We start from the raw sequence: 15329 nt of genomic DNA, 5'->3' as shown, positions 1-15329 counted from the left end.
ACTGCGGCTCCCCGCCATCGCCAGAGCCTTGAGTACAATCTGCTGTGCGGTGCTACCGGAGCCGGGCAGGCCGCCCTGTGGAGGCTCCACTCTGCCTCTCCAAAGCTGGGAACTGTGATGCAGAGGTGGGCACGGGCTGAGGCAGAGGCCCGCGCGTGCTGACCTGCGAGGGCTCACTATCCTGCGAGCGGCAGACGTTGGGCCCTTGGAGGCTGCGGAGTGTGGTGGCTCTGATGCGCCACGCCCCCCTGGTGGCAGACGCCGCTCGGGTTTGAATTGGGCATCTCGCGTCTGTGGAGAAGGGAGACAGGACAGAGCATTACCTGCGGATGACATTGGAGACTCAGACTCGGGCCCGAATCAGGGACATGATCCAACAGTTGCCTCCCTAAGTGCCGAAGGCTGCAAAGCACTACCACTAAACATGGATCTCGTGGTGCGGGGGGCTGTGAGAAGCTGCTCACCGAGGACCACCCGCGGATCAGGGCCAGCTGTGGGGACAGCCGCTATTCGGATTATTACTGGCCACGTCCATCCTTCACACACCACCCCACTGTCTGCCCAGAGACAGCTCCCCCCGAGACCTGAGGTGCCCACATAACAGGCAGGGGGAGCAATCCTTACATGAGAGACCTGATGGGTGGCTCAGCGGGATATTCGACTGCGGCGGCCCCCAGACAGGCCTATAGTCGCCGGGGACCGGAGAGTGCCACAGCAGCAGGGAAAGTAGGAAACACCACAACCAGGACTCCTACTACCGGAGCTACCGCAACGAAGCAAGCACGACACGAGGGCGGGGAAACTACGGGCAAAACGGATGGCAGGCAAGCAAAGCTACCATTCGAAGCACGTAAATCCACTAGAGCTGCTGCCGACCCTGAAAACGCAATGGCAGACACCCTAGCTATGCTGCCCAGACCTCCACGGACGACCTAAAGGAGCTACTCCTAACAATGAAGCACAGCCTCACTTCAATAGAAGCAAAAATAGATGCAATAAATACCCGCATAGACAATGTCACTCATAAACTCGATTAGCATGAGGAACGCATAAAGGAAGTGGAGCAGCGTGTTTCTACTTTGGAAGAAACATCTGAAGGCAGAAAATAACAACTACTCCACATGGAACACCTACTGAAAGTCATTGCGTCCAAAAAGGAAGACTTAGAATCGAGGTTGCGCCACAATAACATTTGTATATTAGTAGTGCCGGAGTCAACCAATACAGGCCATATGGAGGAATATGTGGAGCACCTACTGGCGACTGTGTTCAAAAGAAGTGCTTTTTCCACAATGTTCATAATAGAAAGAGACGCCCCGAAAAAATTCCTCTCAATCAAAAAGAAATTGCAGCAGGCCAACATCCCTTATGCCATGCTATTCCCTGCGAGACTGCGGATTACGCACCAGGGCACACAACACTTTTTCACCAACCCTCAGCATGTTGCAGACTTCTTGAAAGCCACCCTCCGGAGATCTCCTCGGAATGATCCAGATTTGAGCCCTTCTCACTCTAATAAAGCCCTATCAGACATAGAGTAATAGAACGAGAATAGAGGCAAATTGGTGCCACGAACATCCTGCTTTCTCCACCTAGCTGCACGAGGGTAACACAGACCCACAGGTCTTTGAGTCACACCAGGCCGTGCCGGACGATCGATACTGGCATCCTATGGACCATCATACATGGAGTACAGCTATAATAACATCACAGGGCTGCACAGACCTGTTCTGGGCATGCCACCTGGAAGTGCCATCGGGATGAAAGGGGAAATGATCCAGAACCTGGGCACTCTTGTGTCATACGAGGGGAGACTACCGTGGCCTCGAGTGACTCCCCAACAGGACAACCCTAATATGTGTATTGACTATTGGAGTGTTATGTTCTTTCTGAATCTTTTCACCATAGAAGATGTTGTTCTACTGTTGTTTTCTCTGTGGGAGGGGGGGAGGGCGGGAACATAGGCCATGGCAGGTTTGGGCTGCTGATGTGGGTGGGAGGCAGGACCGTACTGCTGCTCTAGGGGGGAGACGCCGGCGACATTTTCAACCATTCTCTACACAGGCCTTACATTGCATTGCCTATACAGTATATAACACACGCAGTCCATTACATGCTTGTTGTATGTTGAATGACGCAACCGAAACCACTTAGCTATAACTTCATCACATGAAATGTGAGAGGCCTTGGGAACCCAAGGAAACGCCGACACATCCTGGCCTACCTAGATCGCCACAATATACATCCTGCATTGCTTCAAGAGACTCACATGGGCCCCACATCCCCCACTACATTCTGATGGGCTTCGAATAGATGCTGTTTGACATTCTCCACCTATGCTCGAGGGACTGCGATTCTCATAAAATAAATATCCCATACTTACCGATAGGAGAAATGGCCAACCCCCAGGGTCGCTACTTTATTACATGGGGGCGGCTGCCATCCCAATCCATCATGCTTACATGTTGCTATGGCCCTAACAACGACAACCCAACATTTTTTAATATTCTCTGGGCGAAAATCCTAGACATAGGCTCCACACAAGTGGCGTGGGGGGGGGACTTTAATCTAACCCTAGACCCAACGATAAACCTACAGTACCCACAACCTCACCATTACACGGGGGCCCAGCGACAATTATTAGAGATTTTCACTGCACATGACCTGATAGACGCATGGAGGAGTCTACATTCAGCTGACAAAGAGGGCACATGTCACTTCTCTACACACTCCACATGGTCGAGAATAGATAGATGGCTGCTATCCAGAGGGCTCAAAACATGGCTAATGACTGCCCGACATCAGCTGCGCACATACTCGGATCACTCGCCGATATTGCTGTCTCTGGCTCCTCCCTGCCCATTGTCTCCCTACCAAAACTGGAGATTGCCGGTAAATGCCCTCCTTGATGTCCCATTCCAATGGAATTGGGTCCAGAGATCGCTGATTTCTTCTCGCGTAATATCGACACAGTCCCTCAGATTTCCACAGTCCGGGAGGCATTCACGGTGACTACCAGAGAAATTCGCATTGCAAAGGGGGGAGTTATCTTGTGGATATCCGCAATACGCTCAGACGCCTAGAAACTGACCTTCAACAACTTGAAACCCGAATGCACTCAGATCCCAGCTCTCACATAAAGGGGCGGTTCAGAGACAAATTGACAGATTATCAAGATACTGCAAAGAGAGAATGCAAATTCCAAGGCAAGCACTATCGTGCCCGGCAATATGGGGAAGGGCTCTGGCTGAGCTCACCCGTAAACCCAGGTTTTCCAATACCATACTGGAAATTATCGATCACGAAGGTTGTGTGCACAGGGACACCCCAGACATATTAGACACTTTCCATGCTTTCTACACTAACCTCTACAAAACACATTGGACACTACCATAAGAATGTTGTGCCCTATTTCGAGGACCTAGTGCTGGGTTGGCTTGGAAATAGTCAGAGGGAATTCCTCCTAGAAGATTTTGAGGACGTGGAGATACGCCCTCCCATTATGCAGCTGCACTCTGGTTGCGCGCGCAGGCCAGATGGCCTTCCGGACGTATTTTACAATTCATACAGTGACGCCCTCATCCCCATTCTAAAGCAAGTCTACAAGGAGACGCGAAAGACAGGTACGATCCCACAAATAATGAGAGAAGCACTCATCATATCACTTCTGAATCCAGGCAAACCAGGGGACCGATGCGACTCTTACTGACCGCTCTCGTTAATTAATTTCAACGCCAACATTTTGGCCAAATTGATTGCTAACCGGATCAGAACACTGATGACAGTTCTGGTGTTACCAGACCCATCGGGGTTCATACCCGGTAGAGCAACATCCCATAATCTTCGCACACTCTTCGCCCTTATGCAGGACATCGAGCCGGATCAGGTTGCAGTGGCAGTCTTTTTGGACACCACCAAAGCCTTTGATTCCATTGAATGGGACTACCTGGCCAGTGTGCTAGTGACAATGGGCTCCCCCCGCTTCCTTGCATGTATCCCGTTATTATACACAAAGCCACAGGCCAAGCTACTTATTAATGGACTATGCTCCCCCAGGTTTCATATCACAAGAGGGACGAGGCAGGGGTGCTTGCTCTCCCCTCTTCTATTCGCCCTGGCCATGGAGCCGCTTGCGGCTAAGCTCAGGTAACACCACCGCAGGCACGCGCTCATATATACTGAAAGGCAAATTCTCATCTCGCTCTACGCCGATGACCTCACACTGAATTTATGCGACCCCGAGAAGAGCCAGAATCCCATTTTGCGGGTATTCCTGCAGTTCGGGCGTTATTCGGGGATAAACATTAATTGGAGCAAATCACAAATTTTCCCCCTCACAGATACAGTTAAGAAATACACCCCACACTTCCCACTGACCTGGTGCGAAGACGAGGTAAAATACCTTGGAATAGTTCCCACAAGGGACAAGGAAAACCTAATGAGAGCTAACTATGGTAGAGCGCTAGACACACTCACGGACTCCATTACAAAATGGATAGCAATGCCCCTTTCTATAGCGGGCCGGATAGCATTGATCAAAATGGTCGTCCTTCTAAAACTACTCTACCTCTTCACTTGCATTCCATATGCGCCCAGCAAATCCTTTTTTAAAGCCCTCAAATCGCAACTCATTCGACTGACAAAGGGGGCAAACAATCCAGGCTGAAGTGGGAGGTACTAAACCTACCCTTTGATAAAGGCGATTTTGAGGTTTCGGATATGGAATTATAGTACTGGTGCGCCGAGGCAAACTTTGCGGTCTACTGGATTCACCCACCACCATACATGCCACACCTCGCAGTAGAACACTGGTCCATGGTTCCGACCCTATACCTGGCTTACATAAGTGCACCCACTAACCCTAAATGTGTGGACCCCACCACAGTGGAATGCAAAAACAGAGCTTGGAGGGCTATTGCCAACCGCATTAAGGTGGACACATTATACTCCCCGCTTTTGCCATTAGCAGGCAGATTAGATATGCCAGTCAGAAGTGAAGTGAGGTGTCAAGAATTGCTACGTAAATTCGAAATTCAGACTTGGGAGTATTATACGAGGGGGGGGACATTCTGCTCACGCAAACACTTTTTTAACAACTGTCATCCTTCAAATATGGAGTTATTTATGTATGAGAGGCTCCGTCTCGATGTAAAGTCTGCCACTCCTGACTTTCCGCCGAGCCCCCCACCTTTGCTCCACTACATGCCCTACTGCAACGGTCCACCCAAACACATGTAGTATCCATGCTGTATCGAACCACCCAAATTAATTGCCTGCACAGTGCCCCTGATGCACGGACCAGGTGGGAGAATGACTTCGGCTCTCCTATCACTGATGATCAATGGACGTACTGTTGCCAACAAACGGGGAGAACATCGGCCAGTAGCTGCTTAAGCATAATTCATTTCAAATTCCTCCACCGCCTTTATTACACCCCAGCACGATTATGTCGTTTCAGGCTATGGAAGAAAGACAATTTTGACTCATGCGGGAGGGAAGGTGCGACTTCTTACATTTGGCATGGGAATGCGCCCCCCGTCCTCGCATACTGGGCGGAGGTGACTGATGCTCTTAGTCAAATGACAGGGATGCACACAACCAATACCCCGCTCACCACATTGTTGGGCTACACCAGGGACTTTAAGGCGACCTTAATGAAATATATATTGCTAGGCTTACTCCTAGCTAAACGCAGGGTTGCCTGTAAGTGGGGGAGACGAAGAGCACCCAAGTTCAAGGAATGGTTGGGGGACCTCATATATTGCCAGTAACAACTTACGGTGTACGTGGAACTAATGCCACTCACGTCTCGCCCTCGAGACATCTGGAAACCGTTCCAAACATATTTACAGGAGCGCTCTGACACAACGGGCGAAGCAGGAGACACTGCTGGGGGCCTAGAAGCCCAGGGGCCGGTGGAATGATGGGAGTGGGCCTAGTCGGGGGGGCTCACAAGTGAACTGCATGGTTTATGGAATATACCCTCTGTAGGGCAACAGAGTGTACCACTAGTAGTTCAATTTACACATGTTATATACGTGCTATGTTAGTTACTGTGTATAGCCTGTATGCTGTCATACTGATATACTATAAGTGAGAATGGCAACCAACTGCCGGATGTTGTACTGTCCTCCTTAGTTTTTTGCTGAAAACTCGATAAATAAAGTTTTTTTTAAAAAAGAATTCAAGAAGGGGCCCACAGCTCTACAGATTTGTGATTGTTTTGAAGGTTTGATCCACACTTCGCACCCAGGGTCTTTAGAGTTTGGGAGTTGACCTATGAACCGGTTAGTGTAAGGTGATATGTTTACCTCACTGGGATATGGCGAGGGAGAGAGGTTCCGTTAGTGTAGTCAGGTTCACCCTAAATACTATGGTGAGTAAGGCCCTGTAAGATTAATATGTCTCATGGGAATTGAAGAGTAAATGAATTAGGAAACAGTGCCAGCAGACAGACATTCAGTAGGATCCTGCCATTGGCAAAGTCTATGTGGCCAGGGAAAAACATGGACATTAAAAGTTTGAACAGGATGCAATTGCACAAAGCACTTAATGTGAATGCTCTTCTTAGTACCTGACTACATCATCTCGGTTGTGTTCAAGGGCTATAATATATTGGTCGAACATTACGTTTGCAGTTGGAGAGACCTGTGGAACCCAATGTAAATGCACTTAAATGTGTAGTAAAAAGTTGGAATGGCGTACCCACAGTCTGGTGTGTGGACATTGCAATATGTGTAAATGCATCAACAAGATACAGACTGATCTTCAAGAAATTGGCTTTGCTCCTTCCCAACTCTGATGTATGAGTAGGTGATGCCGAAAATTAAACTAAGTTAATATGAATCTTCGATCACCAGGATGGTATTTGTAATAAACACAGAGCATCATAAATGTTTGACTGTTTTTCATTTACCATGACACTTTGAGGCCAGCGGCAGTATGTTAAGAATTCAGATCGCTTGATCCCTAATCCAGTGGGAAAGCGACAACACCTACACTAGAGTGTAGGACAAACGTGTGGTATCTGGACCGACATACATTAATCCGGGGAGCAAGAAAGGGGTTACGTTAACTACAGAGTATTATTTTTAGTTAAATATGGCCACTCCTTGATAGAATTACTGAGCAGAAGTAAAGATTTTGATATCAGTCATAACAGTTTCAAACATTTAACTTGTAAAAAAGGAGAGACAACCCATAAATAATGTGTATAACTTAGCTTTAATAGATTTTACACCCAATCGTCTCATATATCCTTACAAGGTGCCATTATCTCATTGTACATAACATTTATATTCTTAGACATTATACATATATTAGACAAATAAGCAGCCAGTTAGACCTTGAAATTGGGAAAGAAAAAAAAATTAATGAGAATTCGGAAACTGGAGAGCACCCTGTGATGGGATTGAGTGACCGGGAAATGGGTTTCAGGGAAAGTAACCCCAAAATGGAGGATTGAGCAATTACCACCAAATTTGCGGCCCCAAAGTCCGTGGAAATAAGGCAGATTATGGAGAGTTGTGCTTAAGTTTAATGTCCGGCCGTGTGCGTGTTGAAGAAATTGTTTGTGCACGCTGGATGCGCCACAAAGTCCTCATCTGCTATCAAGCTCCATGGATAAAACATAGTGAACTGATACCTTCCTACAGTTTCCTCTTCTGCAAATAAAACAAACTCAAATATTAGTCAGGAAAAGAGTTATAAGATAACTACATAGTGCCAGCAGGCTACATTCCCTGGTCTGGGCTTTCATTCAGGAAACCATTGCTTTCTGGAAAATGTAGACTTGGTTTGATTCAATAAAACCACTGGACTAAAATAATCGTTACCAATTGATTATTGTAAAGCCAATGATTGGGAAAGTGGTGTGCCAGTAATACAAAGCCATATCAGTGTATCAGCAAACATCTTCTCCTTGTTTCCTGGTTGCGATGGCCATTATTAATTCCATATGTTTCTTTTTTCTTAATCACCAAGTCTAATAAGATGTCAGTATAATTAATATCCCTGTCATGGACAGTGCTTAGAAACAGCAAAAACTATTTATGAAGCTCTACCTATAAAACCAATTGCTAATGTAACCCGAAAAGCAGCAACAAACAGCCACACAGACTGCCTCTCACTGTGGAATGTGACTACTATGGTGAAAAGAATGATCAGTTTAACTTAAAACATGCACTGATAGTGGCAAAAATATATTTAAATTTCTCACCTATTGTGAGTTTGTTGACAGGCCGAAGGACAGCAAACCGTCCCGCCAGACGGTGTAATCCCTAGAACGTAAAACTGGCTGAATATGGCCAATGTATACTTGTGATCTGTGCATTTTACAATTCCAACCGATGTCTAACTCTGGTCGGATATGGCCCAAATGAGGTTGACATGTCACTGACTCTCCTCTCTCCACCTTCGAAAGGCACCTCCATTTCAGTCAATAACAGGCACGGAATTCAAGGTGTGTTAAAAAATAGGGCATCTTCTAATGAAAACTGAGATGAAATGCATCCCAGTCCTAATTTGTAAAGCAATCTTCTCCACAAGGGCTCCTAACCTGATATTTGAGCTACAAAAAGCAGCAGAAATTGGAGGGTACAAAGAAGAGCCAATGCTCCCTTTGCAGCAGAGTTATGAGTCTTGCTGTTCATCGCCTCTAAAGAGCATGCACCAGCAAGCACAGTGCCCCATTCAAGCAAGATGTTCCAGAGTGTGGTGGTTCCCAACTTAGCCTTCTCTCAGAAGGTGTTTGTCAACAGACTATTGCCTGCTCTCATCCCTCCTGATATTGCATTTTTCAAAACGTGAACAATTAGTCAGAAAGAAAACAGAGACAATTTTTCAAGGAGGGGGATGGATGTTTGAGAGGAACAAATAACTGAACGTTTTATTATTTCTAGGTCCAAGGATCAGGAATGGTCCTTCAAAAAATGTGGACAGTACACTTTTGAAAACGAGTGGAGGGCTGGTGTTCCTAAGACAAGGAATGGCAGCAACATTTAGACAGGGTCAACTTGCAGCAGAAGGGCCAGATAATACCTTACTTAGTATGAGCTAGTAGGCCAGAGACACCATACATTTGCACACGGCCCCTGAATGTGTGTTTCTTACAATTCTAACTGGACAAAAAAGGAAGACTTTTTGGGATTAAGATGCTCAATAGAAGAAGTTGAGATACTTGAAATCTTCATAGCAGCACTTTAAACATGGATGGGAATGAATAAATGAACTTGGATGGGAACCTTGACATTAGAAGTTCTATGGACAGAGTTTGGATTAGAATGGCTCTGCCTGAGGAAGATATGCATTCATAGGCATAGTTTGTACAGAGGCCACGTGGTCCTGTCACAAAAAGGAAATGCATTTCTGGGTAGAGACTGAAGATATGTGTTAATGGGTAGAGTTTAAACATGCAAACACTGACCCATTAATTCATATTTGTGGGTACGCAGACCCCATCCCCCAAGAAGAAAATTAATTCATAGACAATGTTTCAATGGAGCAGCCTGACCCAGTAAGAGAATGTATTTATGGACAGAGTCTAAATCAGGGAGGGAAGGTATTACTCAGGAAATTAATGAATTAGTGGGCAAATGTGAACTTCAGCCACGAAGACCCAGGAACTGCACACAATTGCTGCACATGCTCAGTAGAATCTCTGTTCATAAGTTGGCAGTGAGATAATATTCTACTGATAGCGATATCCAAACCTGTGACCAAGGGTCAGACAGAAACCTGCAGAGGATCCATTAGTCCACTGAGCCATGAGACCTGGATGTTAACATTGCATGAATTTGATCAAACATAACCTACAACAATCTGAGGGGCACGACATGCCCATACTTTTTTAAATTAAGAAAAAGAATTCCCCAACTTTTTGTGAAAAGACAACTATCCCTGGGAGTTGAAATGCTTCAGCTGTGAAACCGAGGAAGGGGCAGACAGCTAAAGAAACCTTGCCAGGGTGCCTGCTGCCAGAAAGAAATGTGAATGTGAAAACTGGTTAACCTACAAATGTAAAGGGTGCTTGGAAGCTGGTTAATTGATGGAATCACTTGAAGCCTCCTGATAACACAAAGTTATTCTTTTTGAGTCGTATTGCAAGGAAGTTACCACCTGAGCTGTGAGTGCTTTTAAAGGACAGTTCTAAAAAAAAAAATTGCAGTATGTACAGTCTGTGTTTTGCTACAATCTATATTTTGGAATTAACTTTTTTAGCTTAACATTTATAAGCATTTTGTAGCAGCCTATCTTATACTGTGTGTAATGCAAGTTTAAAATAATGACTTGCCTATTCACTGTGCTTTCTGTCACAGACTGGGACCTCGTAGCACTAAACATACACAAGTCACTATTCCCCACTGCACAAACTAAGATTTAATTCTGTGGTTCTCTGGATACAGACATGGAATTTTGCAGTGCATTCATTAACAGAGGATTCATAATACACAATCGTACATTCCTCACTGATTATCTTAACCTGCATTTATTTTTCATTTAAGTTGTGCCTTATTATATATCTAGTTACCTGAAGGTAAAAGACAGAAAAAAGTTACAAAATATTTAGTTTTTTAGCCTTGCTTTGACCCCGCCTCAAAGGTCACTCACCCCATACCCTATGCGCATAACATCATAATTCCCAAACTTTTGTTAATGCACTCCGACCACTGTCGACAACCCTCCTATTTCTGCTCTCATTACTAACAAATCTAGAAATCTTTTTAAAGCACAGGGACATTTTTGGGCTGCATCCTACCCCTCTGTGCGAGAGCAGTACTCATATTTGTGCATAGAAAAACAAAGTGCTGTATGTTGGCCTTTCATAGTCCAGGTAAATAAGCTGATTGGTGACTCTAAAGGAGTGTTTGGCAGAGCCAGTCACATGACAGCCAGGTGAGTGCTGGGAACTGTTGTCTCAAGGACACCTCAGACCAGTCAACACATGTGGCAAGGCTAGCCCTACATTTCAGAGTATTACGTAATGCAAAGTCGGTTGCACAAGTCTGGGCGTGTTAGGGTTTTGCTGCAGCCAGGTGAGTGCTGGGAACTGTTGTCTCAAGGACACCTCAGACCAGTCAACACATGTGGCAAGGCTAGCCCTACATTTCAGAGTATTACGTAATGCAAAGTCGGTTGCACAAGTCTGGGCGTGTTAGGGTTTTGCTGCAGCGACAGAAAGGAACATAAAGCTGTTCTCACTACCAACCAGGCCAGCTATGGTTGAGTTCTGAATGAAAGTCTTTTAAATTTTAACTTGTGACTGAACTGCTCCAGCTCTTTTTCCAAATTCGAGGCGACAGCCTCTCGAAAGTTATCTTCACATAACACATAACCCCAGGGCTTTAAGTGGGCTGGGTCTTAGCGGTGCTGATCACTGGCACTTCTAAAAAGCAGGTGCTGAGATGGGTCCCTATTGAGTTCTCCATTTTTGCCCTCACCCTCAGGATGAAAAGAAATCTTACATCTGCAGCAGCACCACTGCTCAAAGCCTTTGATGTAACTTTAAGGAGACTCGTTTTAGTTTTTTCACAGTCTTATCATTTCAGAACTGAAGTATTATCAGTATTGTAACGAAGCCATAGTTGTTGCTTATTTATCTTACACAACAAACAACCATTGGCAAAGCCAATTGCCCTGACTTGTAGGTGTAATGTTACTTGTTGTATTATATACCTGGATGCAATGACAGAAGGTGCAAAATACCAGTCAGGCGGCACACTATCCTACGTACAGATTTTTTGCTTTTGTGCTCTTAAGCCACACCCTCAATTAGATAGGCCATGCCTCTTTGAGAGCCCCTCCAAATTTTTTCATCCCACTTAAAGACCTGTATAACCCCATATATTCAGTAAGAAAGATTTTGCAAGTGAACCGGAGAGCGAACAGCAGGAATTCATGGTGGCTCGTAGTGAACGAGGATGGTAGGGTGCAGTGGCCAGATACTGACCACCCTACAGGTACATTCCACGATACCACTTGAAGCCAGAGTTATTCAAAAGGAGGGGAATGTCAGCGATAAGCCAGTCACGTGTCAGTCATACCCGACATGTAAACGGTATCACTCCGCCCGATTAGCCGGCCAATCACGTGTTGTCTGAAGGCCAGACTGTGCTAGATACAGGCTATTTTTGTCAACTGCTCCTTTAAGTAAGAAAGTACCCTTACATTCTGAACCCCTTCTGTTCTGTTCTTTGACAGCGGGTCTCCAGTACAGTGACCTTGGTAGGTCTCTATGCAGGTGGCTGTGGGTTAGGCCTGGATTGGAGTTGGGCTACATCGCTTGTTGCTAGCCCCTTTATGATGCTGCCTACTTTTGTATGGATCATGATGATCTGATTAAGTGAGTGCGACTTTGAAAACTGGTGGAGAGGGATAGAGGCAACGGTCCGAGTGTTGACCGGCCATTTAGGCCTGTGTAGTCCTTTAGTGCAGCCCTGTCATATTTTCCCAAGCCCATGCGTGATGTGCTCTTCCAACCAGGTTTTTCATTTAAATTCTGGGACTCGTAGTCTTGAGTACTCCATTATAAAACAGAACTACAAGTCCTATAATTCAAAAGAAAAACCGAGACTGGAGAAGCACATCAACCCTGGACCTAGGAAGCTTGTTCTCCAGAGAGTTGAGTAATGGGTACACTGAGCAAAGGACTCCCAAGTTAGTGCACAGCCCTAGTGCAGAGTGGACAGTGCCAGCTGGCACGGTAGGTGTTATATATTTCATAAAGTGCCTGGATTGAAAACTTGAATTACTACTATTGGCTCAGCCTGAGAGCCACATAATCATGCATTCTGTGCTAGATGCTGTAGCAGCTGTAGGGCAGGGCGTGCTTTGCTTTGCATTACTTCATCGTCCTGCTCGCTGCCAATTCTGCCTCAAAATGGTATCACCTGTGAGATGCATGGTTTCTTTCATGTGAGGGCCTTATGGCAGGTTTGAGTGCACCACGTGCCAGTTTGATTTCCTCAAGGTCAGGTTAACTTCAAGCCGTGCAGACAAGTTCTGGTGCTACGCTTAGGCTGGTCGGTAAGAGCTTGCCAGACACTTTGGTCGCTTGTAAAAGCTACAAAGATCTAAGCAGTGAAACACTGTCAGCCTCTGAGAGTCCTGTCACCACCCTTCTCCCACAGAGCACAACAAAAAGTGCATTCACCTCACGGTTAGACAAACATTCCACACCCAAGGCCTTATTCATTTCAGACGTTCACTTCAGTCGCACAGTGGAGGGAAAACGGAGGGTGAGCGAGGGGATGAGGCATTAGTGCGTGGGTCTGAATGGTCACAGAAAGGAGGGTTTGGCAACCGTGCCGTGACTAAAGCAGTCAGATGGTTGTCAATCACATCTGGACAATGATCCATTTGGAGTATATTCTCTCTAGGTCTGGGCAACTGGTGTGAAGTGACTCTCATAGCAGTCGAATAAGGATTTTAGCACTGGAAATATGTGTGCCGTAGTGGACTGGGAGGTGGAATAGGGTATTTTGTGGTGCTGCCTGTGGTAAGAGGCCTGAATCCTCCCTCATGCATCTCATTTCCTTCTAGGAGTCCTAGCCTCCACATCTCATAGCTGCAGAGAGGTCTTCTTGTTCTTCTCTAGGCAGCGTTTATCACTGTCAATCAAATCCAGGTCCTTCCAAAATGTCAGTCTGAAACCACACTAGGCAATAAATGAAACAACTGCTCACTCCAAGCACACACTGCCTGCTCATGCTTGCCGTCACAGTACTGCTGCATCCTGGTCTCTCCCGCATCCAGCATTGTTGATCATTATGAGGTTGTTTATACTGCAACCACCACTATGCCCTAAAGGCAGAAAATGCAGTGCACAATCCAGTTGAAAAATGTGGAAGTTGCCTCCCCTTACTGTGTCGGAATCAATCATCCTTTCTAAGCACAAATCAAATGTTATCATTTGTTAATATAACCCAACCCCTAAATCGTCCCAGGTCTCAGCTCCTGTTGTGGGAAGAATAAGGAAGGTGCAGAGTCTTCTCACACTACAACCCTGTTGACAGGGGCGTATATCACCAGAGACCACAAATCAGGGCAGAGCATGGCCCCAGTCCAACCCAGCAATGGTTTATCCTGAAGCTTCCTGCAAAGCAGGAGAGCTGTATCTGCCCCTCCACTAGTCGGTTCTGTGGCAGTTATGTTCCCTTTCTAAAATGGCTGTCCACATTTGATCTTTCTTCTGCAGGTCGCATGCATGCCGCAGAGTTGGCATGTGCAAGTCCCAGGTGGCGCCATAAGCAGCTTTCTTCCTCAGACCATGACTTGCAGGGAGGTTCAGGCAGGGGGGAGAAGGAATAGTTTAAGAAAGAATAGGGCACGTGGAGAGATTTCAACATTTCCCTTCTATTCTTCAAGGCCACAATACCCACCACTGAAGTTTTCTATTGCAATGAACTGAAAAAGACTGAGCTGTCTTCCCTTCTGCTTGCACACATCATGCATATATTACAAGGCCTGCAGGAACTGCCAGCACTTCAGCAGGTACCACTTCTCATTGCGTCCAAGCATCTTAAACGTTTCACTGATGTACGCTGGGCTTTTGCAGAACTCCAACCCTCTCATTCTCCAGCTGAAACGGCATAGGCCTGCAATCTCTGTATAAAATATATAAAAATAATACTTCCATGCAATGCTAAAACCTATCTCCTGATGCCGTGTCTTCCAAGGAAGGAGCGGGTCCTTCCAGATAAACAAGTTTTTAAAATGTACAGACACTTTGATGGCAATAGATGGGGGAGTTAAGGATCGCAGTATCTTTCCCACTCTTTCTCCAATCTGGAAAGGTTGATGTTACTTCTTCGTTTTGTATGTGTTTTTGCTTTTGATTTTCTTGCCATAGCACTGTTCGTGTGCACCTCTTCCAAATGTCCTTAGAATTCAGATTCGACTCTTTCCTGGCGGCGCTTCATGATCTCCTGGAGCTCTGATTCTCCTTGACTTTTCTGAAAGAAAAGGAAACAGGCAAGAGTCACTGTTGAGGGCTAAGAGTCATGAGACCAGACTCTGGACTTCACAATCATCCAAAACGTGGACAGATCAGGTTGGTCCTATGGCGTGTTGACTGCCCATCGCTGAGGCAGTCCTACTCAATCTTGTGGACCATCAAGTAGAGATTCGTAAAAATACTTCAGCACATCTCCTACTTCTATCTAACAGGCTAAGGAGAGTCATACAGAGTTATAACCTATGGTTGGCGAGTCTGATTCCTTCATTAATAGCAGCCCAGATTTAATGCACTTGATAAAATCCTACTCTGCTCAGTTGGAATTTATTTGTTGCAATAAGTACCACCCAAGTACAAGTTTTTAGGGACTGCCATG

The 15329-nt window shown here is 45.9% G+C and overlaps 1 protein-coding gene across 1 annotated transcript in view; it reads right to left on the bottom strand.

Moving 5' to 3' along the window:
- Nucleotides 1–7205: 7205 nt before the first annotated feature.
- EPS8L2 (EPS8 signaling adaptor L2) overlaps nt 7206–15329 on the bottom strand; it is a 353890-nt gene continuing 345766 nt past the window's right edge. The window contains exon 21 of the mRNA XM_085644863.1: nt 7206–14951. Within this exon, the coding sequence (XP_085500989.1) occupies nt 14880–14951 (72 nt within the window). The 3' untranslated portion in view covers nt 7206–14879. The remainder of the gene's footprint in view (nt 14952–15329) is intronic.

The sequence above is a fragment of the Triturus cristatus genome, chromosome 3_1, assembly GCF_964204655.1.
Source record: "Triturus cristatus chromosome 3_1, aTriCri1.1, whole genome shotgun sequence".
Lineage (NCBI taxonomy): Eukaryota > Metazoa > Chordata > Amphibia > Caudata > Salamandridae > Triturus > Triturus cristatus.
Note: the sequence above shows the minus strand (reverse complement) of the source record. Positions and strands in the feature narration are given on the sequence as shown.